The 25,542-nt window shown below is 41.3% G+C and overlaps 3 protein-coding genes and 1 long non-coding RNA gene across 5 annotated transcripts; 2 read left to right on the top strand and 2 right to left on the bottom strand.

The window, feature by feature from the left end:
- Positions 1-1,629: 1,629 nt before the first annotated feature.
- Positions 1,630-3,733, top strand: LOC103988152 (NAC domain-containing protein 48). The gene is made up of 3 exons (XM_009406694.3): positions 1,630-2,266; positions 2,342-2,616; positions 2,912-3,733. The coding sequence occupies exons 1-3, from the start codon at positions 1,645-1,647 to the stop codon at positions 3,368-3,370; spliced, it is 1,356 nt and encodes a 451-aa protein (XP_009404969.3). The 5' UTR covers positions 1,630-1,644; the 3' UTR covers positions 3,371-3,733.
- Positions 3,734-3,778: 45 nt separating this feature from the next.
- LOC135615061 (F-box protein At5g39450-like) lies at positions 3,779-9,025 on the bottom strand. 2 transcript variants are annotated; one of them, XR_010487833.1, is made up of 3 exons: positions 6,666-9,025; positions 4,653-4,829; positions 3,779-4,427 (listed from the first exon to the last, which is right to left on the bottom strand). XR_010487833.1 is itself a non-coding variant. In XM_065113066.1 (2 exons), the coding sequence occupies exons 1-2, from the start codon at positions 8,500-8,502 to the stop codon at positions 4,408-4,410; spliced, it is 1,857 nt and encodes a 618-aa protein (XP_064969138.1). In that variant the 5' UTR covers positions 8,503-9,018; the 3' UTR covers positions 3,779-4,407. The 2 variants fall into 2 exon arrangements, 1 of the variants encoding a protein (XP_064969138.1); XM_065113066.1 differs by lacking the exon at positions 4,653-4,829 and having other exon boundaries at positions 6,666-9,018.
- A 597-nt stretch (positions 9,026-9,622) lies between these two features.
- Positions 9,623-13,056, top strand: LOC135615062 (uncharacterized). Its single transcript, XR_010487834.1, has 3 exons — positions 9,623-10,118; positions 10,239-10,344; positions 12,433-13,056. It is a non-coding gene; the product is annotated as an uncharacterized LOC135615062 (long non-coding RNA).
- Positions 13,057-14,190: 1,134 nt separating this feature from the next.
- LOC135615059 (protein kinase STUNTED-like) lies at positions 14,191-18,096 on the bottom strand. The gene is made up of 10 exons (XM_065113065.1): positions 17,450-18,096; positions 17,233-17,354; positions 17,054-17,160; positions 16,255-16,968; positions 15,929-16,177; positions 15,665-15,831; positions 15,501-15,580; positions 15,275-15,422; positions 14,939-15,088; positions 14,191-14,712 (listed from the first exon to the last, which is right to left on the bottom strand). The coding sequence occupies exons 1-10, from the start codon at positions 17,813-17,815 to the stop codon at positions 14,452-14,454; spliced, it is 2,364 nt and encodes a 787-aa protein (XP_064969137.1). The 5' UTR covers positions 17,816-18,096; the 3' UTR covers positions 14,191-14,451.
- Between the last annotated feature and the right edge of the window lie 7,446 nt (positions 18,097-25,542).

Here is a 25,542-nt window from a genome sequence, read left to right as displayed (position 1 = left end):
CACTCTAGCTGTGATCACCCAGATATTTAGCACAACTCCATGCATGTTCTGAGGACATCAGTGATGCCACAGGAGGGCTGAAACCTTGTTGAAGAAGAGAGCCACAGAAGTGATGGTGGGTAAAGCCTGTTGTTGCTAAGGACCCAACTCCGATTGTCGGAATCAGATCTCAATCTGCATCCCTAATGCATGCAACAAAGTCCCAATCCAAAGACAGCAAAGATATGCTTTGTTTTGCTACATAAACCATGTGCTCTGAACTTGTTCTCTTCTGTTCTTTCTTGTTTTCTGGATATGGATAAAGACATCAAGAACATGAAACTAACAGGGGGGGCAATACCTAATCAAAGATCAGATGAAGGTGCCTAAATCCATGTGCAGTGTTGGAACAGCTGCTGTCTAAATATCCATGCAGCAGAACAGTGTTCTTAGTCGATGAGATATTATTACTTTAAGAGATTGCTGACTGATGACCGGGATGGATACCAAATGCTGGAACCCAACATTGCATGTGCTTCTCACAGTTGTTGCTTTGTATCATCCAACCTCCAGGATTGTTTGTATGGCATATTTAATTATGGATTGATAGGTCTGCAATCATATTTAATATAAAGATATTATGCACACAAGCTGAGTTTCAATTATGCTGGGACTTGGCAATTTATTTTCTCATGTTTGATACAGGTTGAGATTTTGTTGGTAGAGACTTCGGGAACTTGGAATCATGTTCAATATTGTGTACTTGTCTCATTCAAGTTCTCAATTATTGACTTTGAATGCAAAGCATAAAGGACAAATACTTGTGAGCTTATCCTATCCCAAGTCCTATATATTATTACTATTGTGATATCATTGAAATAGTGGTTATAAATTGACCATCTCAAATCAAATCCATCAAAAGTGGTCTCATCATAAAAAAATAGAATTTAAATAAAATAAATTATTATTATTATCTTGAATCTAAGTATTTCATAAGAAATTGATGATCTTATCGGATCAGATGGTGATGATAACTCTTATACAACTTACAAACAGAAAGTAATCTTCCAAGAGTCCAACGATACAAGGTTTCTTCTCTTGTCCCAACTCAAAGATTTGGCAGCTGATACAGTATCTTGCGCACCTCTTCCAAAGAATCACACAAGCAGATTCCGGATTCCAGTTGCTGACATGAGTACACACAATCATTGGAGTTCCTCTATATTTTCTAGCTTATCTTATTGTATGTGATGGATGATATGGGATCCACGCGTAAAGATTATCCATACGTATCCTCCAGTTTAGTGGGCCCCCACTCGAATTAAATAGGTATACTATATATAGGATGATGGGATCGTTCTCGTACGGTACACTTTGACCGTATACGTATATGTTGCAGGTAAAATTCCTTCTCTAAGTTACATTTTTATTCACGTCATCATCCAATCTGAGCACATGGTTTTGGAATAACGGCCGCAAGTTTCTTTACTGCACGAATCACGAACAGATCGTGATGACACTTGGGACCGGTCAAAGGTGGGCGCCAAAAAGTCAGCAACTGAAGTGAATTCCTCCAATCTCACGTGCCCAACACGCTTCACACCTTTTGTCTCTTTCCCTCCTCTATTATTATTATTATTATATACTATTATTATAGTGCTTGGAATGAATCGTGTGCTCGGGTACCTAATCTCTTTCACGCGCGTCCAGCATCCTTATCCACCCACGTCAAAAAAGAGCGCGAATCCGTACCAGTTACGTGTCGCGCTAGCGACGGCCAAACCCCCAGTCAGCCCTAGCGGGACCCGCGGGCAGGGAAGCGACGAAACAGGTGACGTAAGCCATGACAGAATCCCGCCGCAACCCTCGCTAGGTAAGCCCCCCACCGCCGCTGGATGCGTGACACGGAGGCTGGTGGTCCTTCTCGAAGCTGCCCACTGCCTGGGCCCCGCACTCGACCGGTTTGCCACCGCGTTGTCGGTTTCTTCGACCCACCCGCCCCCCTTTCGCGTCTATTTATGTGGCTCTGCTCGTGGCTTTCCAAGTTTTAAAGCTTCTCTCCCCTTCCCTGCCTTAATATATCACGCGGGAGATCCGACGGGCGTGGATCGAAGGGATCGAACGATGAACGGCGGAGATCTGCAGCTGCCACCCGGGTTCCGGTTCCACCCCACGGACGACGAGCTCGTGATGCACTACCTCTGCCGTAGGTGCGCCGGCCTCCCCGTCGCCGTCCCCATCATCGCCGAGCTCGACCTCTACAAGTTCGACCCCTGGCACCTCCCAGGTTGGTTTCGATTTGGCTTACGGCCTCGTGCGCGCGCGTGATGGCCGCGTGATCTGGATCTGCTGCCTGTGACAGGGATGGCGCTGTACGGGGAGAAGGAGTGGTATTTCTTCTCGCCGAGGGACCGGAAGTACCCCAACGGGTCGAGGCCGAACCGGGCGGCCGGGTCGGGGTACTGGAAGGCGACCGGTGCGGATAAGCCGGTCGGATCGCCGAAGCCGGTGGCCATCAAGAAGGCCCTCGTGTTCTACACCGGGAAGGCCCCCAAGGGCGACAAGACCAACTGGATCATGCACGAGTACCGCCTCGCCGACGTCGACCGCTCCGCCCGCAAGAAGAACTCGCTCCGGGTATGTTCTGCACCCACCATATTATATTAATCGAACACATGCAAAGGGCCGAGGTCTTTGACGGGTATCGTAATTTTATTGGTTTTGGTGGGGGAGACGCACTGGATCCTCTTCCGTTATTGGTGTGGGTGACCATCCCGATGCAACTTGCCAGGTTGCTATCGGGGTGAGCCGGTGAGGAATCCTCATCGTTTGAACAGTGCACGAGAGGAGCCATCGTGTCCTCTTGGGTGATAGATAATCTAAACAAGAAAGCAGCATGATGTACTAACATGTGGGACGTGTCGGACTGCAGCTGGATGACTGGGTTCTATGCCGTATCTACAACAAGAAAGGAAGCAGCGCTTCGGAGAAGCTTGGGAACACGGATGGGAAGCCGGTGGTGTCAAGGAGCGTCTGGCCGGGCCCGGCCACGAGCCCCGAGGAGCGGAAGCCGGTGCTCGGCCCTTACGCACCATCGCCGCTCGCCCACGTGCCGGCGGAGATGGTGTACAGCTTTGCCCCGTCGGACTCGATGCCGAAGCTGCACGCCGACTCGAGCTGCTCGGAGCGGCCGGAGTTCACGTGCGAGAGGGAGGTCCAGAGCCAGCCGCGGTGGCGGCCCACCACCGAGTGGGACCGGGCCCTCGGCCTCGAGTCCGCCGCTACCGCCGGCGGCGGCTCGGTCTTCTCCCAGATCGAACCGGGTCTGTTCTCCTCCGAGTCGAGGGACCCGTTCCAGGACATCCTCACGTACCTGGGGAAGCCCTTTTGAGCTACAAACGAGCCGCACGCAGGACATGTAACTGAGTTGACACGGTGGCGACTCCGCGAGCTGCGGTGGAAATGGAATCGTCTGGAAGATGATCTCCGGCCGTCAGTCACGGGACCAACCGAATCGGACGGCTGGAGTCGCCACGGCAGCGATGAAACCGAGTCGATTCCGGGCTGAGTCAACGCGTCATAGATGTTATAGGGATGTGAGTGTGGATATGGGCATACTACATAGCCACCATTCTTTGATTTGAAGTGTTAGTATTTGGAGTATTGGTAGATACTTATACCTTGTCAGATATGGTACTTTCATCATTTAAAAGTCTTGTATATTATGAAGAAAAAACTCCGATTTTAATCTCAATCTCATGAACTAAATAAATGAAAAGTAGATCATGAAAAATGAGCATAAAGATTACACAATTGACCACTAATTTTATTCATGAATTCTCACTCAGAATAAATATGCTCTTGGGATAATTCTACAATGTTCTTCCATATTGTAGAACGGAAGATAAGTTCATTCGGTATTCATCAAAAGCTTCGTTGACTGAAAACACTTTGCCCGGATCAATATGCCTCGTAGATTCTATCAGATGTAGTGAAGAGAGGACAAACTAAGTAGCCATCAAACAGGTTTCACACTTGAGAAATCTCATGAAGACAAAGGATGGCCTTTGACACTGTAGATTGATTGCTTAATCTGTGGAAAAGCTTCTGAGACATTCTCTTTGGTTGTGCCAACAGGAAGAAGCTTTGGTCTGCAGTCTGTCATGTTTCAAGAGTTGGTGCTTTGCCTTCGATGGACCAACACAATTAAATCGAGTAACCAGCTTGAACAAAGGCAAATTCCGATCTGCAACATTGAACAATTAGCATCGACCTCAGAGACCCACTAGTACGTCTGCTCCGTTTCTCGATCAGGAGCAAGAGCAACGACGGTTTTAGAGTTATGCCCACTAATCGTACGAGCTTCACAAAACTCCTATAGTCGATGCTCACTTGGCAGCTTCCAACCACTTGATTCTTGAGGATTTATCAGATATGTGGAATGAAACCTGTACAAAAAAGCAGAATTAGGATTTGCATTATCAAACATTGATTGGTTGACCATTTTGATGTCTTGCTTGACATCAAGAGCCAAAAAGGTAAACTGGATCAATTAACCATTTTCCTGTATGTGATCTACTGGTTAACATATCTTTCATGGTTGCAAAGCTAAACTGCTACCAGAAAATAAGATGGAGGTTTCCAAGAGTATACTTCAGAGATTAAATGAGCACCTGATGCCACATCTAAAGAAGCCTATTCGTATTCCTTATCCAAGCAGGAAACTGGATAAAACTAGATAACTATTAATGCTAGATGGTAGATACTTGGCCTCTTGTTCGTGCAGGAAACGAGATAAATTTGTATGCTGGAGGCATTGCCTCTCAAAAAATATGTAAATTGTATGATACCTGCAGCAACAAAAAGATAATGAAGACAGTGATCAGACTTTTCATTTATCTTCCAGGGAGTATAGAATTGTATGCAGAATGTGTTTGTTCCTTCTATTCCTTGCTTCTCGTGTGCATGAAATATATGCCAGAAGCATTAGATGCCAAGTTCACCACTTGTTATACATGAAATATATGCCAGAAGCATTAGATGCCAAGTTCACCACTTGTTATATACCATAAGCGTCCCCCACCAGCTACCAAATCCTTGCATTTGGCCGCGTTAAGGATATTAAAATTGATGAATATAACTTTTACTTTCATTATCATTTCTATTTATGTTAACAGCTCCTCCTAGCAGCTCGTTACAAAGTAGAGACATTTCAAGCGTGGAATTTGCAACTCTTTCTATAGCACATCTATTTTGACTTTTTTGTTAAACAAAACCTTTTTTCAGTTCTACAGGCTGTTATATTTCAAAAACAGTAAACTTGTCACGTTAAACGACATTAGATGTATCACACAGTGACTTCTGATGATGGCAATTAGATAACATCTACTTATCTATAACAACTTGTACGGTAAAATAACTAAGCTCTAAAAGAATGCTCAACCATAAACTAATCATCATCATTGTTTGCATGGTTTGCAACACATTGACCCTCCCCACTCTATATGGAGTATTTTTTGCACTGGGCTGTTCTTTTTCATATGGATGTTTCAATCATTTCATCCTCTATACCTGTAAATGAAATCTTGCTTTGAGATTGCACTCTAACTGCTTCCTATTGTCTCCTTTAGTAGACTTGTTTTTTGGTGGCAATATACAGATTTCATGTAAGGCCTCTTCTTATGTTTCATTCAGTATTTTTAGTCCTTTTTTTTTCCCCAAACTCATACTACATGTTTAGAAGTGCATGACTTGCTATCCTTTTGGCAAGAACAAGCTGATCTTGCGATACGCCAATTCGACTCTTGAAGGCATCATCATAATTCTAAACAGCTACCAGTACTATCATCTGAATACTGAAAACAACATCCTCTGCCGAAAACCTTGACTAATTTGTCTCGTCTTCTCTTCTAGTTGACTTGTTTTCTCAAGTCCATTTAAGATTTATGTTAGGCCTCTTTTTATGCCTCGATCATGATTTCATTTTCCTTGTCACCGTTCCCAACTTCTACTTGTTTAATTACTACATCCTTGGAAGTACATGACTTATTATCCTTTCACAAATAACATCAAGCTATTCTTACCGCATGGCAGCAGATCACTCTTCCATTCACCTCATAATTCTGAAACTGAGTCCTATCATCTGCCATGAACCCCTTCATCTAAACTCCTAAGAAGCCTTTCTCCACAGAGAACTTCACAAATAAGCATCCGAATCTTAGTTGGTCCATCACTCGATGATTTCATGAAAGTTCATTGATAAGTGGTCTCCCCGTGTTTTTTTTTTTTTTTTTTTTTCAAGTCATAAAGTTTCAGAGAAGGCAAGTGCTTCAGTAAGTAGCATGCCATTTTCTGTGGTCAGATAGATAAACAGGTCAGTTGTAAATGAATCAGAAACTACATATATTAGACAGCAAATGAAGTCATATGGAAACTTGGTTGAAGTTTCCACAATTTATAATCATGAAGAAGCTTACAGAAAGAATGAAAACATAGTAAAAAAGGATAATAACCTACACTAACATACTCTTTAACAGATGCATACAACTGAAATTAGCTTAACAGGAAACTCGAGATTATCGAAATGCTAATCTGTCAATTCAAGATAATCATTCTGTAATTCCAATCAAATAGACTGAAATGGCAACGTAAGCAGGGGTAATCATAGTTTGGAGAAGATGAATGACCTGAATTAGTAGGGAAGCCTGCGAAGACGTTAGAGTAAGACTTTGTAAGATAGGCAAAGTTTGCAATTGGCGGCAACACGGGCACTCTTTCTCCTTTCTTTAGAAGCTCTTGCAAGTCTACTCTCTGCAAGGTCAGGACAGACTTCGACTCCTTCCACACAAATGCAAGTAGTCCATTCTGGAGCACGAACAAGGAGCCAGGCTTCAATCCTGGGTACTGGAACCCATAACCACTCACAATCCCCTCCCCGGAGTAACTATTTTTTACTTCCACCTGAAGAGACTCAGCACTAGTCTCCCATGGGAATGGCTCTGATCCTATCTCATCCATCTTCGCGATGAACATTGCCGAGCCATTGGGGTGGAGGACATAATGGGTTCCTTCCAGTATCTTGGTGCCAATTAGCAGAAGATGACCTTCGACCTCCTCGTAAGAAAGCAACAAGAAGAACAAGGCCTTCTCTGATTTGCCCTCGGAAGGCTGTCCCGGAGGCCAGCCAAAGGTGCCACCCCACAGGCCTGCATACTCTCGGCCAGCCATTGGACCCTGTAATGGGAGTTTATACAGCGCGATCCTGTTGTCGTGCATGTTCGGCCATGCCCTGTACGTAGTTAGCCTCATGTGTGTTGCTCGTAAGCTCAGTCCGATGAGATCGCCTGACCTCAAGAACTCGTGGAGCTGCGCATGCTTGTTCTTGCTGCTGCCCGAAGAACTCCCATTTCTCGAAATCGAACAGGATGCACTGGGAAAGCTGGACCTGCCCATGAATTGTTTCAAGTACCCAGTTATGGAGGAAAAGGCTCTCCCTTGGTGAGCAGCAGGACATGGCCGGTCGTCGATGGCGTTGATGTTTTCAGCACTTTGGTGCTCCATCAAGCCTAATGCCAACTCAGCCACATCCCGATTGATCCATCCTCCATTAAGCTTAAGCATTTCGATGAGCTCCAACCTTCGATCTGCCAAGAGACTGGCATCATCGCAAAAAGAGGATCGTTCGAATAGAGGAGCAGACGCCAGGTCCCGGGGGACCTTGAGGCGGACTCTGGCCGCCACCAATTCTAGAAGCCGGCGGCCATCTCTAAATGGCAATCGGCTGAAGGGAAGGGAAGAAGCCCGCGGAGCAGCCAAGGAACGGTAGATTACGGTGGCATACGACCGGCAATATTGTCTTCCTAAACTTGGACCTTTGGATTCAGAAATGGCAGGGAAGCTCCGGGCGGGGAACAAATGCTGTTTCGAGGGAAAGGTGGAGACTATGTGACGGGCATCGGCCTCTAGAAAGAGCACGTTGCAAGAGGACTCGATGGATCGGACGAAGCCAGGGTAGAGGCAGTCGAAGCCGCAGTCTCGGCCGTGGAGGAAGAAGCGAGAGGGCGCGCCGTTGGCATCGGCGAGGATCTCGAAAACCGGCGCCCAGAGAAGCGGTCCGGCGTCGAGGCCCAGGGGCCCGAGTTCCTGGGGAATGACGCGGACGCCGACGATGGAGAGGAAACCCCAGATGACGCAGACGACGTTGCCCAGCTCCGGGTTCTGATGCACCCATATGCCAAGAAGCGGTGCGACGGCGGCGAGGAAGCGGCAGAGGGCGCGGTAGGAGCGAACGCCCATTCGCCACCTGGAAAGGAGGTGGGGCGGCGGGCCGAGGCGACGGCACTGCGCGAGCCAGACCCTCTCGGAGGCCGCTATGGCCGCGTGGAGGCCGCGGCAGCAGAGGGCAAGAGCGCAGAGGTCACCGTGGCGGAGCCCGGCAGAGATGAGCGCCAGCACGTCGTCCGGCAGCCCTAAGAAAAAACCGGAGCCGCAATCCTCCGCCTCCACCGCCACCCCACCGGACATGGTTCCCAAACCGCAAAGGAGTCTCCTTTCTTCTCTCTTCTTGATCAAATACTAGAGCAAAGGCCAAAGTCGAGCAGAAGGTAGCTCCTTGCTACTCTTATCTCAGCACAGAGCCATAAAGGTAGAACCTTTCTTGGCTCTTCTCAATGGCTCTTCTCAAAGGTGAACCAGAGAAGATGCTCACTAGAGGAGCAGGTTTCATATGTAAAAATTACAATGCAACCGTGAGCTGTGGGAGAGTCTACTACTCGGTTGTGCAGCAGCAAAGATGACTGACTGAACAGGAACAGATGCTCCTCAACTGTGGAATGGTAGTAAATTGCACAATCTAATTGATTCATATGCTGTTTGTTTCTTTAGTGCTCAGCAAGTTTGAAATCAGCACCTCATTAGATCCTGAGGTGGATGTATGTGGTGTGTCATACCGCAAGCAACTTATTTATGCTTTCACATTCTGTGGAGATGTGCAGTCACAATACTGCCATGTGAATCGTCTCTTGGCACACCAAGTCTTTATCCAGAGGAGTTCTACCAATCAATGTTCCCACGCCTCTGTTCACCGCTACTGATCTGAAAGATGATTGCCGCCTGGGATGATCACTTGTGTTCCGATTCCCTACTCAGTTCAGACTACGAAAAGTCAAACATTGACTAGGGTTTCAGCTTCGACTGGTAGAGCAGTTCAATCATGTTCACAGAGGTGAAAGCAACAAGGAAGAAGCCTCCAGAAAACTATGGGTTGTCAATCACTTCCTTTTCCTTCTGTCATCTCCGAAGCAGGTGACGACTTGTGTCCTGGACCAATTTGGATGGACATAATCTGATACTTCATTCGTGGATTAAGATGAGGAGGTTTGGCAGGAGTAATCTGAGCTGCTCGGAAACAAGAGAGCAGAGACAAGAGAGGGACAAGTAACAGGGCATGTTTTAGACGGCAAGATTGACTGGTCCGAAACCTGCGGTCGCATGCGAGAATGATGCATGGGATGCACACAAAGACACGTGGAAAGCATTACGGCCTTGCAAGTGATGCCCATATAACGGCCCAATAAAAGCCGCGGGTAAAACCCATCTTGTCGAACAATTCGACCTAAAGGGGACACGAAAGGGGTTCGCACACCTATGGAAGGAATTCCCAGGCGATACGTTGTACCGCACTCGCTTAACCAACCTGATCATAATTCGCGATTCGAGTGGGTCCCGGTGGGAGCCATCTCAGTTCCATTCATGAGAAAGGTAGCGCACTTTGGATAGAGTGAACGGGTATCAAAAGCACAACCGGAAAAGGTCTTCCATATCAGGCTCTCTCAGCCAAGGCTTCAAACAGGGAAATAATAGCCTTCTCACCGATCGGAGAAATCGGGACCCACAGGAGACTACCGCCACTAATCTATGCGACTAGAAGAACAGGGGCCCAACCGGAAGGAAACACATTCCCCGCCAAGAAAAGAGTTCAAACCCCTTTCTTGCTCTTCGCTCTGTGACATCGACGCGAACGGTGAGCCGATGAAAAGGGATAGGAGACCAGATGACAACGATAGCGACGACGAAGGGGGAGCGTCGCCGGAGAAGAAGGCGAATCTGGAGGAGACACCAACGAGATCATTATCCGCAAGGTGAGCCGTATCGAGCACACACCGCCGAACCCCAAGCCCGTGTTCTCGTTTCCTCCCCGTTCTCGAGCGCATTGTGTCGTTCCGATAAGGGTTTTGATTCTCTTGTTTTACGAGGTGAAGCTGTCGAATAAACGGAGGGTTTCCGTGAGGAAATGGAAGTCGGTGGCCGTGGTGTACTTCCGAGAATTGTACTTCAAGAAGGGCAAACCGCATCCGGGGATGAAAGGTTTCTACTAGTTCTTTAGTACTTCAAAGATTTTGCTTTGTTATTGTTGCTTTAGGGATTAAACATTCTTGGGTTTTTGCCTTTTCTGCATTCATGGGAGTTATGGCTAAAAGTTCGTTTTAATTTCCTTGATTCTTTAGTCTCATATCATTTTCTGCTCTAATCATGAATAGGGCCTCGTACAATTCTTGCAAGTTTTGGCTCTGTAATTTTAGTCTCGATTTTAGTTGTTAATTCAACGTGATGGATTGACCCGAACTGGCCCCTGTTTCTTTTAATCTTATCACATTTGAAATTTGATGATGGTCCACTTCAGGATGAGATCCGACCTGGAAATCCAAAAAGGATTTCCCTGCTAGGATATCTGACCGGGATGCCCAACCAGGATGCTCGACTTGAGCCTACCGAGTCATTTAGCTTGTGGTGAATTCTTTTGAGTTCAACGAGTGTTCGATTGTCTGATCTTGATCTAGGTGTTTCCTACAAGGTCGGTGTAAGGGGAATATCCGATGAGACTCCTACAAAGCTCAAGTTAGTACTCGACTGTAGGGGAGAAAAGACCGAAGGGATCGATGTTGGTTTAGAGTGTTGGAGCTCATTGCTGACCTAGAGAGGCCCGTATTTATAGTATTTGATCAGTGATTTTTGTTTGTTGCAGAAGATTAAACGCATAAATGAAGATTAACCACATTCCCTGATAAGCTAACCATCTGTATGTAGTTATATGGGTTGATAAATCATTCGGGAAACCAAAATGTTAACAGAACTTCAGTAAACATTCATTATCTTGTTCAGTTTTGTGGTCGGAGAATAATATACAGAAAATGATAATTTAACAATCTACACTCATTCATTTGTGCTGAATTTTTATGAGTAGATAGATTTGTACACCTTTTAGTCGTCTGTCAGGAGTGGCATCAAAGAATGCCACCTTTTAGTCATCTCTTCTCCACTTTCACTTCTTTTCCCGAATTTCGCCAATTTACATCTACTATTACATTATTTGTTCCCTATGATGAGAACTCAAGAAATAGCTCTTTTGCTAGCAGCACTGTACTGCAGTAGTGATAGTTGTAAAATAAATGAAGAATGTGAACAAGACTATGATACATATTTTTCATAGAAAGTTCATGTCTTGGGCACTGGCTCCCTTTCTCAACCTTCACCTCATGAGTACTTATATTGATGTGTTTGCTCTATCATGGGATTTCAGTATTCATACGACATAGGTATCAGCTTGTTATAATTTGGCTAAATTGTCCTCTCAGTCCAGACTGGCATTTGATGCCTCTTTCAATTTAATTATCTTTCTGTTCAACTTTCATCGTCAGTATCTTTCCCTGGAGCTCTTTTCTTCATATATTGGGTAGTTATTTCTCCTAAGCTTCCTTGGTTCTGTATTATATTAGGTTTTGAACGGCAACAATCTAGCTTTACCTTTTGCATAGCATTGATTTAGGAGTATTGTGTTTGTTCCTAGTTTGGTACTTTTCTTTATAATCTAGCAATTACCTAGTCATATTTATGAAAATCTACACTACCTTGTTTAATATTGTTGTCGTCCACTAGCAAATCATAATTCCAGCATGTAAGACTAATGCATGGGTACTTGAAATATGCACTCTTATTCATTCTCCTTTGTCTGGATCCCTTGAGTCTTAACTTTCTCCAGTCGGCTTCATATTCTTTATTGCAACAGCAAGATCTTAGTTAATGCAAAAATAAGTTGACATGAAGAGATAAGTACGTTGTGTATCGTGAAGATCACCATGATTGGCTTCTATAGGTGACATTGATGCAAACAAGGAGCCTTTTATTCTTCTCTATATTCAGATATGTCAAATTGGAAACAAGTTAAGATTACTAAATGATCTTAGAGACCACACTGTCGCCCATTATGAGCTTCTGCTGAATTGAATATTGTACTTGAATTATTGACATCTCAAAGTGATTTCTATATCTACTAAACCCTCTCTAGATTTTGTCCAAACATGGTGCAACTTTCTTCCTGTGTTGTTTAGTAGGAATATAGTTCTTTTATGCTATGATTCCAAATTTGCTAACAAAGGCTCATTGCTTTCCTTGTAGGCATATCACTGCCTGCAGACCGGGTACTCGTCACTACATTATTGTGGTGGCGCTTTTCATCATATCATGGTTTTACGTTCTGGATATTTCTCCAATGGTTTGTGAAGTTAAGCCATCACAGGAGCTCAATGATCACATTCTCTCTTTTCATTTTTATGCTGTTCTAAAATTTTCTTGTAACTACACTGCAGAACTTTGATTGTGTGGTCTAATTTCCATTTTCATATTTTGCCAATCTCATTTTGATCTTTTCTTGTTCTTGTCAGATGAAGTGGAATACACTGTGAACATATTGAAGATATCATAGGCTTCTTATTGGTGAGAGAAGTATAACTTGGGAATGTTTCCTGTTGCGAATTTTGATTTGTGGTGTAAATGCGAATATGGAACAACATTTGAAGTAAACACTGCTGAGACGAGCTATAATAATAGACTAACCCCATTTTGTGCAAAACTTGTCTATGAGGAGTCGTCCAAATCTTCATTTCGATGATTGACAAGTTAAACCATGAAATGATCGAGGGGAATCCATGGACAAATAAATGTACCTATTCACATGTGATTGTGGAAGAAAAATCTTGTATGGTTGACAATTTCGATGGAAAATGATTTATCTGTTCTGTCTGTTGCAATTATTAGAGGCATCTGAAATTTCATATTTAGTCCAAAGAATTTACAAGGATGTTGATGTCTCATCACCATATCTGTGAGTCTAATTTGTGGAATCGAGTGTGCTCTTGCTTATCATTAACGAGTACAGGTTTTGTATCTTCCATCATCGCTGAGCAGTTTGAGAGGCTGACAGTTGCTGAGCATCGAACCTCTCGTCCGCTACCTGCTTGATACAGGTAATCATCCTCGATACTGGGCCTTACCCATCGTTCTATTAGTCCTGCATATATGACATCCGTGATGATTCAATTTGATGTTTGCTTCAGACGATCGATCGAGTCTTGTTGATGGTTACTCTCTAACACAAGTATTCGAATGTCAGGTTTACAGATTGGATCCACTTTCATGAACTCACCAGATATATCGTCATCGGAGATCTATTTGATTCTCAAACAATTATGGTTCGCATTTCTTTTTCTTTTTCCTTATCGTATGGCAACTTTCCTTATCCCAATTTCAGATCTAATCATGATTTTTGTTTTTTTTGTTTTATCATTTACATCCACGAACCCGCCCTTAGTAATTTTTCCGTACGTAAAAATCTATAATTGATTTCTCAATGTTGAGATTCATTATATTTCGCTTTTGGACAATCCTCACAACAACCAAGAATATCGGATTATTTAAAATACAAGAAATTGAAGATCCTGCATACATTAGATTTTTTTTTTCTAGGAAAATCTAATGTATGCAGATCCTTCTTCGGCTGTACCAGCAACATGAGAAAAGACAACCCTTGGATCCACGTCCTCGTGTGATCGAGCAATTCTATCAGTCATGATTCGAGTTCTTTGAGATGCAGGGCCAAGGATGGGAATCATGGCAAATGATGGTGATGTTGACGTAACAACGCTTGCTCGGACCCCCCATCTCATACCTGCTTCTTTCTCTTGGAGCACAATGATTGCACTCTGCTTCCTCTGCGTTACCACGAGTCGATGGCTTCTACCCTTCAGATCTCGTGGCCTTACCGGCTTGTGTTTGAGAGATTCAACTGCCAATGCTGCTGGACTGAGCTTTCTTTGCAGTTAAGGCAGCGTTATCAGAGCCAGTGGTCATGGAAGAGAGTGCTAAGAAGAAAGAAAATGCAACAGAAAGCAGCATCAGAGCTTCAAGGATTTAAAATCCAACCAGGAATCCGAACACTGGTGTTCGAACATAAAACAATCATCTCTCTCTCTCTCTCTCTCTCTCTCTCTCTCTCTCTCTTATTAGTTCCTCGATCTTTGTTCGAGAACTTGGCATGTGAACGAGGTAAAGCCTCTCCGGCAACTGCTCGATGTTGCTGTATAATCAAACACGATTCAGAAGAACACATAAGTATAAACCCTATACAAAACACAACGATCAATCGAAGCTTGACGAGCGGCTCCATCTCCATTGCAGGTAGTTCTCCACGGAAGTGCTCACCGTCAGGGAATCAACCGTGTGATCCGTGCTGCTGACTGAGATCGAGTCATCCTCCACATCGAGCAATGCAAGATTAAGATGCGATCGGATGTCGGATTCCAGGTTCGGCATTTCATCATCCAACACATCAGCCCGAGTGGTAACTTCTGACCTTGCCCACTTAACAGTATCATCATCTCCTTGGAGTAGTTTCAGTACCTGTCATAAGAAAAAGTTTTGATTGCTCGATTTCAATAAGTGAATTCACAGTATTTGCCAATAATAACTGTTTAAGTAGCTTCGATATTAACTAGCTGAAGTATGTTGCCAAGTCCAAGCTACCCCTTAAAATTTGTGATACCTTAGACATTCCATGGTTACACTAGGACTTAGCATGAAGATGCATATATAATGAATCATAAGCAGGCGGGATATGAGATCATACAATGCTCATTGAAGGTCGTGCACGATGAAGCCTCCTTACACACAGGGAAGCAGCTAAGATCATCCTTTCCACTTGATCACTATTGAAGTCATTCTTTAAGGCTGGATCTATAAGCTGCTTAACGTCTTCGTCTTGTAAGATTGGCTTCGCCTGCAGTTACATGGGGTACAAGAATAAGGACAAAGTGTTGGAAGTTCCTCCGCAAAGATCTGCTAACGACAGACATGCTCAACAAAACCCTAACTAGTTGTTCAGATCTTTAGGTAGATACTGAGTATTTCCTATTGCATTGAGTCTGAATCTAGATACAGGAAATAAAACCGATGGCCGACTCACCCACATGACAAGGCTCTCCTGGCCCTTGGGACAACCAGAGCTGATGGGCTTCCTTCCTGAAAGAAGCTCGAGAAGCACCACACCAAAAGCGTAGATGTCAATCTTTTCATTAACTTTCCCATACAAGATGTACTCAGGAGCTAAGTAACTGTCATCAAAAGTGCATAGATTAGAACATTGATCCAAAGATAAATCAATGTAGTATTGGTACACAAACAACACAGACCCAAAAGTCCCTGCAACATCACTGCAAACGGGTTGCGATGTTGTTGCTGATGCCCATTTTGCCAATCCGAAGTCCGACAACTGAATAAAGAAAAAGAAATAACAATGTGATATGCGTGCATAAAAGGAGGGTTACAACACAATTTATTGTGAAAGACACAACACCTGTGGCTCAAAATTCTCGGAGAGAAGGATGTTTGAGGATTTCACATCTCGATGGATCACAGGCTCAATACTACCACCCCCATGTAAATAATCCAGTGCCTCTGAGACGCCTATTGCTACCTTGTATCTCTCAGGCCAACTGAGAGCATGCTTGTTCTCTTCTTTATCTAACATATCAATAATTGGACAGATACATCATTTTAGAGAAATCTAAGCAAATAAAAAGCAAAAATAAGAAGCAATTCATGGGTGTAAAATGCATACCATGGAGGATTTCTTCTAAGTTACCCTGTGATACATACTCATAGACCAACATCAGACTATTGTTCTCCATGCAAAATCCAAGCAATGGGATAATGTTTTTGTGATGCAAGGTGGTAATAATCTCAATCTCCGAAACAAACTCTTTTACTGCAACTTCAGAAGGCTTCAAGATTTTCACAGCCAATTCCTTGCCATCCGAAAGGTAGCCCTTATAAACACTGCTACTGCCACCATTCCCAATTAGATTCTCTGCATCACAGATTCAACCAGCATCAGAGATGTTCATAAACTATAAGCTATATGCATGACAAGTTTTGGTAAATGACCAGGTAAGAAGCTGGATGTTGCTTGGATCAGTTCGTCGTAGCTGAATAATCTACAAACGGATGAATACTTTTGTTGAAGAGGCACCAACTCCTCTGGAAGCCTTTCTTCTGCATCATTGACAAGAAACGGGGGTGGTGGCAGACTGGCTCCAACCGGAACAATGGCACAGCTCTCTCCATCTTGGCCGAGTGTCATATGTTTTCCATCTGATTTCTTGGACTTGTGATCTGGATGCATAGATTGGTGTCGGTTCGGAAGCCACTTCACCCACTGGACCACAGAGATCTTATGCTTCTCAGAGGAGACACTCTTCCTGTTGGTCAAGGCCAGTCTTCTAAGAGAAGGCCAACCATGTCGAGCTTCTGGTAGATCCTTGCCCACAATTGGCGCAGAGCTGCTCAGTGGAGCTTCAGTTTTCCCTGCTGGAGCCGAGGCCAAAGAGTCCTCATCCTTCGCCGCATTCAGGGAAGCAGGATCAGATTCAGGAACACAGATTGAGCAGTTATCCCTCGGTGCGCCATCGATGGTGTTTGGGTCGTTCCCGACAGGGGAATTGCTACAGCCAGTCGACTCATCTTCTGGCACAAGCGAAGGCCTGCAGGCTGTGTCATGCAACCCCTTCGGGCCTGCAATCGGCAACAAGCAGTACATCTCGTTGTTCCCGTCAATCTTAGTTGACTCCTTGCTCGACTTCTCCTGAGATTTGTTGTTCTCTGTCAACAGTATCGAGCTCCAAAGATTACAAGTGAAAACAGAGAACATAAAGCAGAACAAAAAGGTCACTGGCGACGAACCAACCTGCTGATGCTCTCTGGAAAACGATCTTGCCGTCGCTCAACGCGACCACCGAGCAATAGCTTGGTAGCTTCTTGGCGCAGTACTTGGCTACAGAGATCGAATACGACCTGAAAGAGGTCGATAAATATTTCGGCACAAAGGAGACGATGACAGAGAACTCATAGGAAGCACCGACTCACCCCATGGTGCGGTTGTTCTTGGTCACCCCAAGAATGAGTTGTGACGCAGCGAAAGATTTCGTCTCGCTGACAAGAAGCTTGCGGATGGACGAGCCCTTGCAAATTTTCAGCTTTAGGTCGATCTGCCCAAGAAATCGATGAGGAACAGAAACCACTGGGGTCGAAAAGGGGCGATTTTGAGCATAAAGATCGGATTTTGAGGTCGAGGGGCGGAGACCTGCTTTAGGTTGCAGAAGCCCTCGTAGACGGCGAGCATGGCATCGAGTTCCTTGGCGAGAGAGAACACGGCGGCGGGCAGGCCACCGGGATCTACGGCCGGTGGGGGCCCGCCGGCGGAGGAGGACGAGGAGAGGACGTGGAGGGCGAGGACGCGGTCACCGGGGGCGGTGGCCTTGACGAGCGCCCACGTAAGGAGTTCTCGGCTCTGCGAGTCCATCCTGATGCCCACCACCACCGTCTTCCCTTCTCCTCCCTCCCCGGTCTTCTCTTTCGGCTCCTCCTCCACAAAGGCCTCATCTTTTTTGCTGCTCCCCCTCCTCCTCCTCTTCTTCTGAGTAGCTTCTCCTTCTTTAGCCATCTTCATGCCTTAAGTCTTCTGCAACCTCCTCTTCTCTGCCGCTGCTGATCCCTCTCTCCTTCCTCTCCGCAAATCTCTGTCTTCTTGTTTCCCTGTTCTCATCATGCAGCGGGACAGAGTGAGAGAGGGCAAAGCTTCAACGCTCCTTTTACCTGCGGTCTCTGATGGGGCCTCTTCGCTTTCCTGCACTGCCCGTGGCCCTCTCTGCCATGGCTCGGGGCGGTGTGCAGCGGCGGCACAAAATGGCAAAGACCTGAGACAGGTATTTTGTTCCCAAACACACATCGGAGTATATGTTGGACCGAACATTGAATACATACTTGTCTCTCTGTAGGTAACCAAAATACCTGTCGGAAAAGACTAATTTTAAGTGTTTATATATATATATATATATATATATATATATATATATATATATATATATATATATATATATATATATATATGTTAGAAAATCCTCTATCATGTGTAAATCATAGAAGAATCAATAGAATTGGTAGATGAATCAAAGTAAATATACTTTGGGGAATGACTTTTACAACCATGAAAAGAAAAGGTAAAATATTGAAAATAAAAAAACAATAATATGGATATTATAATGTTGATATTTATATTAAATTACTATCTTTAAACAGTACATGATTTATTCTACTTTTTTGACTTTTTCTCTTTCTATCTTCCTCATTTGGATGAGCAATTCTAGATGAAGGCTTTGAACAAGTTGTACTCTTCATGTTGTAAGAGCAACATGGAAGGTTGAATGGGATAAGAAACGGAAGACTTCCTCGTCTTCCAAGTCATTAAATTGGTCAACCATTTCCACCTTCAAGTGGGCAATTAGAAGAATGGAACATTAATGGCAATGGTCAATATGTGCTTTGAAGAACCATTTGGCGCCTCTTAAACTAAATTGAGTCTTTGCCAATGGCTGCCTTTTGCCTTACTTTTGGGTAATTTGGATCCAAATATGTACCATAAAAATAAGTTTAGGTTTTTTCATTGACAAATTACTATTATGTTTTTCAATTTCTTTAGGTTCTCAGGTTATTTTTGTTTCAGAAAAAAGAAAAAAAATCAGACTTACTCAATTTTACTTTTTATTATTTTTCTTTTTGTGTTTTTTCATTGTTTTACTTTTAAAATTAAATTAAAAAAATTAGACTCTTAAAAGTTGAAACTACACCACCCACTAAAATTATTCTTGAAACAATCAATTGGAATTAAAAATAAGTGCATCTTATTTTTATAAACATCGAAAACAAAAACAAAAAATTAAAATAACTAACTCAAGAAAAGCTCAAAGATTGAATGAAGTACATCTCCTTAGGTGATCCATGTCAATTATTGAGTTCATACTCCCCCCATAGGACAAGGAGAAGGCATATGCTTCCTTCCTCTTTTATACATACATACATGTATACATACATACATACATGTATACATACATACATACATGTATACATACATACATACATATATACATATATATATTATTTATTTATTTATTTGTGATGCCAAATCATGTCGATTGATCTCAATCTATGTAGGCACGATTTTTATAGCACATGGATCTTAGTAGCCAGAGTTGAACGTGAGGAGAGGAGGCGGGTCTAAAACTATTATGACATGTGAGATTGTGTTTATGACTTCTTCCATGCTCTCATATTTTATTATTTCTTTGTCGATTCCATATTTCTCTACATTTCTCTTCAGTTGGGAGTAGAAATATGTCTTTATCATTTGCATTTTTAATTTATGTTTTCTAAAAGAGTTAGAAGTCCCAAAAATTTGTCCCGCTACAAACCCTAATATTCATAGAGAGAGTGTTTAACTTTTAATTAATAAATATTAGTCAAATTACATATATGGATTCCTCAAATATATATATTCCTTTAGCATGTATTGTTTCATAACCTAAAAACTACTGTACATCTGAATTAATCTTCCGAATAATTATTATTTTTAAGACTCATCATATTAAGAATATCGAGAGAATATTAAACATATTAATTTTTATTTTATTAAATTTAGACTAACTAACTAGTAATAATGATGGTTAAATGGAATGGGTTACATGGATTATCTTAATATTTGAAGTTGTATATATTTTATATTTAATTTTTTGTAAGGTGAAATATGTTATTTGCAAACTTTATAATAATAAATAACCCATTCAGATTAGTGATTCATTTGTGAAATATAATGATGTGACATTTTTATTTCAAGGTAAATTTTCTAGAAAAATATCTTGTTTTTATAAATTTTAAGTTAGCGTCATTTTTTTTATTTATTCTCATCGAAAAAATGATATTATCCTTAGTCTCTATCTCATTAGTCGTTGCCTGTATCTTATTGTAAGCTCAATCATCCTCACCTCCCTCTCTTTCTCTATCATCGGTTAGAATTTGTTGTCGCTTACTAGCGACCTTGGCATCACCCATTATGGTGGGTAGTTGCGTGTCTTGTCCCTGTTTCACTTGCACACCATTACTCATATTGTTGTCTTTATCCACATATACGCACCCTCATTGTTATTCTCATAGATTCTAACATAAGTTATTATGACTACTATCATATATGTATAACTGACACGAACAAATATGCTACCTGTGGGGTAGTTGGTTTTGGCTCACTCTTACCTCTGCTATCGTCATGTTGTCAGGAGATGCTCGACAATTATATCTATGCGTAAGTAAAGCGAATGCAATCCAACGAAAGAACGATGAAACCTTATGACAAATAATATTGAGAGGTAAAGATAAAACCTCACGACAAATGATAATGAGGGGCAAAGGTCGAATGTCAGAAATAATATTATCTTAAAAAATATTATAAAAAATAAATAAATAAGATGATACAGAATTTATAAAAATAATATTTATGGAAAGAAGGAAAAATAGAGAAGACTTTATATTATGTTTTTAGGACTATCTATGCGTAGGCTAATTTATCTCTGTAGTGGGGACTTCTTCAACATACTGCCTTTTTTTGCCTTTTCAATGTCACTTCATAACACCACAATTAGTACTGCTTCCAAAGTCGAAGAAGCATCTCTGGAAATGCTCGTCTGGTAGACTGACGGACATACAAATAGTGAAACACTGAATACCTCCTTTTATTTCTTGGAGACTTGTGTGTCGCCAAAGTATTGCTTGCTAGCTTTTGTTTCAGAGCAACCTACTTTTTATCCTTCGATCGTTCATCATTCTTGAGGAATAACGAAGATGATTGCCATGCTAAAACAAAGATTGTATCTGCCAAAGATGTGAACATATCCTTAGTAGCCATTAGCCTTTTTTGACTATGAGCCCCACCTGTTAAAGTGCATGTTCTTGATCAGTAGACCCTGCAATCCTTGGATTCCTCCTTCCAATGCTAGCTTTAGATCACTGCAAAAATCCTTGCCTCGCATGTTCACCATTAATCAATAACATTCGCTTTGTTTCTTCTTCTCTCTCTTCCTCTCTCTCTCTCTCTCTCTCTCTCTCTCTCTCTCTTTTTATATTCTTGAACAAGCATAAAGAATGAAGGAAGAAAATGAAGAAATGAATACACTTAATGATCATCATAAAAGAGCTTTGGCTTGTGGGTTGACATCAGGAAAAAGAGGTGGTTTGGGATGCAGCCAAGCAGAGAGGATAACACCACTTTTCATCTACTACATGGTCTGCAATCTTCATGGAGTCACAGAGGTTGTCACTCCCTTAATCATCATCTTATATGTCTTATTCTTTTTTGTCATCATAGCCTGAGTAGGTAGTCATCGAGTTGTAATCATCTTTAAGTGGATAGTTGTTGAATCTTATCTCCCCAAATTCATTAAAAGAACATGGTTGCTGAGAATCTAAATCTGATTCAAATTGATCCCATGCAATCTAAAAGTTTTAAATTATAGATCAAACTCAATATATATTATCCGATTGTTTCAATCTTCATTTCACAACATTAAAAGTATAATAAATAATAGATTATTTTAAAAAATATTTATATTTATTCTTTAATTATATTCGGTATAGATTAAGCTTAGCGAGCAAAAAAAAAATAATAATAAATTAAAATTTATGAAAAACCTATCCATCGTTATTCGATGATACGAGATTCGGATATTTGATATTCGATGAATAAAAATAGGATATAAATATATACCGGAGTTAATTAAATGGATTTAAATTTAAATAAAATTAACATTATTACTATTATTATTATTATTTATGATACTGCCGACTAATAATGCGAGTGTATATTTGTCAAACTAAAAATTCAATAAAGCGAAATTTATGAGGACGCCTACCCATCGTTTTCTGATGTGATTGGGAGGGCTCCGATGTTGAATATTCTAATACGTACGAGTCAACTTCGGATTTGGAATTGAATGCTATGTAATTAAACGGATTTTAATGTTAATGAAATTAATATTGAATATAATTACTATTATTTTCCTGTTCTGCCGATTAAAGCTGTGAGTGTCTGTCTACTTATTATCACATCAAAACTTGCGTCTGCCGACGAAATCCAACAGTGACTGCTGTACTCGTTTTGTTTCTTTGTTGGCCACCCAAACAATGCCACATGCAACCAAAGACGAAGAAGATTCATAGCGTGGAGTTATGAGGTCACCACACACACTCTTCAGTCAGTGCTTGTGGCCATCTTTCTATGTCCCATCATACATTCATAATGCTATTAATGACTGTTTGATTTGCACTATTCATGTCTACGTCTTAGTTTATGATTGACGTGATAGTTACTAAAGAGACTGGTGATCAAATAGTTGCAATCCCAACGTTACGTGGCATGATTTCACGAGATCGAGCAGCCTTCACCTACTGCTGTATATGTGGTGGTGTTTGCACTTAAATAAGATGAATTCCACATAATTAACTCTTTTTTTCTTTCTTGGCTTGCGTGAATTAGGTGGTGGTTAGCAATTATAGCGTGATGATGCGTTTTGCTCCACCAACTTATTAAGATAAGTCGTATTATTATGTGCTAAAATATTAAGATAATAAAATAATAAATTAAAAGAATAGTTATATATTGTTAATAAGTAAGAGGGTCGGATGATGCAACAAATTCGGTTCATAATAAAATTATTTAGGATTTAAGATTGCATCGGTGTCGGTGTGATAAAAATAGAAAACAATAAGATAAGATGAGCTAAGTGAGTAGGGTTAGAGTAAGACTAAGTTATTCAAGTGAGTTTCATGGATTAAATAAATTATGTGAATTTGTGATTTAACTGAATGAATATGAGTTATAATTAGACGCGAGTGAACTATTATATAGATTTTTTAAAAAAGAAAAAAAAATTATTTGCTTAAAATTTTATTATAACCAATAATCTGCTGTTAAAAGAAGAGTATGAGAGCATAGGCCATCTGCTAATTCCAAAAACCTATAACCTTATTTCATGTAGCAAAATTAGTCAATAAATTTTGTAAATACATGCATAATAGAATATTCAATAAATTTTGTATTAAGTTCAAATCAACTTCTATGGAGATTTAATTTTTCTCTCAAAAATCTTATCGCAATTATTAATTTAGTGATTTCTTCCATTAAGACACATTTATTATAGTTACATCCTTCGTTCTCTTAAAAAATGTACCTTATAAGTAAATAAGTAGCCTTAGTATTCCTAAGAAAAAACTCAAACTCCCTTCTTTATATTCATTTGCTAATGAGTCATTTAATTCAATCATCATTAGGAGAAAGCCATCTTATTATTATGATTTGACAATTCTACAAAAGTTACCTCTGACTCTAAGTACTATTATTCAAAGCTATACAATGCACTTATATACCATTTACAGGAGAAGATTTTTGCTTTTTGGAATTCATAATATTCGGGTCTTGTAGATCAAATAAAAATAATATAAAATTAAGTCTCTAAGAATCATAGCACCCTACTTGGTTAGATCATATCTCTCTCTCTCTCTCTCTCTTAGCCTATCGGTATCATTATATTGATCATAACACCTTGTTTGGTAACTACCTTATAGAGTTATAAAGATACAGAAGAATTTAAATCGTTAGTAATAGAAGAAGATGATCCACCGACACACTCATGTCTGAGATGAGAAAACTTAGATGAAGAAATAAATAATTTTAAATTATATATATATATATATATATATATATATATATATATATATATATATATATATATATATATATATATATATATATATATATATATATATATATATATATATATATATATATACACATAAAAGATTATGTAGCACAGAACAAACAAAGAGAGTAAACCTAAAGGAGGTGTTTGGTGGAGAGAGAGAGAGAGAGAGTCAATGTGCTTGTTATGTCGATCTTTGGAGTTATCATTGGACATGGAGGACCACGTCCATGCATCAATTATGAGATGCAGCATAAATGTTCCATCAAAGTTCTCTTCTCCAAATTAGCAGATGGACCAACAAATGTCATTGCATGCATTTGGAGTCATCAATAGAGTTGCAGTGTCCATTCGCTCCAGACCAAGACATTCTTCATGGAAGCAACATATATCATCTACTGCTTCCAATATGCCTTCAGTGGCAGCATTTGGACTTACACTTGTTGGTTCATAGCCACAGCAATCCTATTCCACAACAGCACCTCTCTCTCTCTCTCTCTCTCTCTCTCTCTCTCTCTCTCTCTCTTGCACTAAAGGCTGAAGAATGTCTTCGCATAGTTGCTGTTTGGCATATGGAAATGAGCTTCCCCTTCATAGTCACAGCATTCCCACTCTAACATGCTCTTCTCATGGTGATTCATGCAGGCTAACCTTCATTCACACTTTTACTATTTGGTATAAACAAGTGCAGCAATTATCAGATGATATGATAGCATATATAGTCAAGTAGTTTGCGCAGGAAATATAAAGTTGCATATTTGAGCTGCTGATATGGTCTTAAATTATCTGTCATTACCATTATTTGCATATGTAGAACATGAGATGACTTATAGAATATAAGGAAATCACGAGTCTTTAGCAGGAAGGATGGACGAGGAAGAAAGTGGAGAAGATGAGCTGTGTCACTGAACTCCCACCTACAACCATGTGGAGTTTCCTTTCAGAATCTGATGCTCTGAGAAAAGCTCTGAGATTCCTCCTCCTCCTCCTCCTCCTCCTCATCATCATCATCATCTTCCATTCTCTGCTGCTCCATCCAATCAAGAACAGTATTGTTTGCATGTGGACACCATCATCAATATAGAAGAAAGCACTCTCATTACATTAAGCCTCATCTACTCCCAAGTGATGGGGCACGTGGTTGTGCGCTATGCACATTGAATCCTTTTTACTTCTCTTCACATGGACTTGTAATAACAACAATAATAGCTCCAGTATTATTTGGAGATGATTGATGGACTAAATGACTGGCTTTAAGGTTCACCCAATGGGCCATGCAGGTTGATTTCTATGATTCTATGCCATAGATACTGAGCTTACTCTTTTCTTCTTCTTCTTCTTCTTCTTTTTTTCTCAATCAAAAGGGAACTTCCTTACTCGACCATTCAAAGTATACCTTACAGCTCTTCGATCATCACCATCCGCCATAATTGTCGAGTGCGCTGTGCATGGCCCGCCCCCACAGCCCAGTATTGCATCGTCTTTAGATTTGATAACATAATCCAATCCTGCATTATAAAAGATTCATCAGTTTCAAGAATAAGTCGCTATATATCTGTCGGGGTGCCTTCTCCCCAACAGTTGTCTACCAATTCCC

The sequence above is a fragment of the Musa acuminata genome, chromosome BXJ2-6, assembly GCF_036884655.1.
Source record: "Musa acuminata AAA Group cultivar baxijiao chromosome BXJ2-6, Cavendish_Baxijiao_AAA, whole genome shotgun sequence".
NCBI classification, from domain to species: Eukaryota; Viridiplantae; Streptophyta; class Magnoliopsida; order Zingiberales; family Musaceae; genus Musa; species Musa acuminata.
Note: the sequence above shows the minus strand (reverse complement) of the source record. Positions and strands in the feature narration are given on the sequence as shown.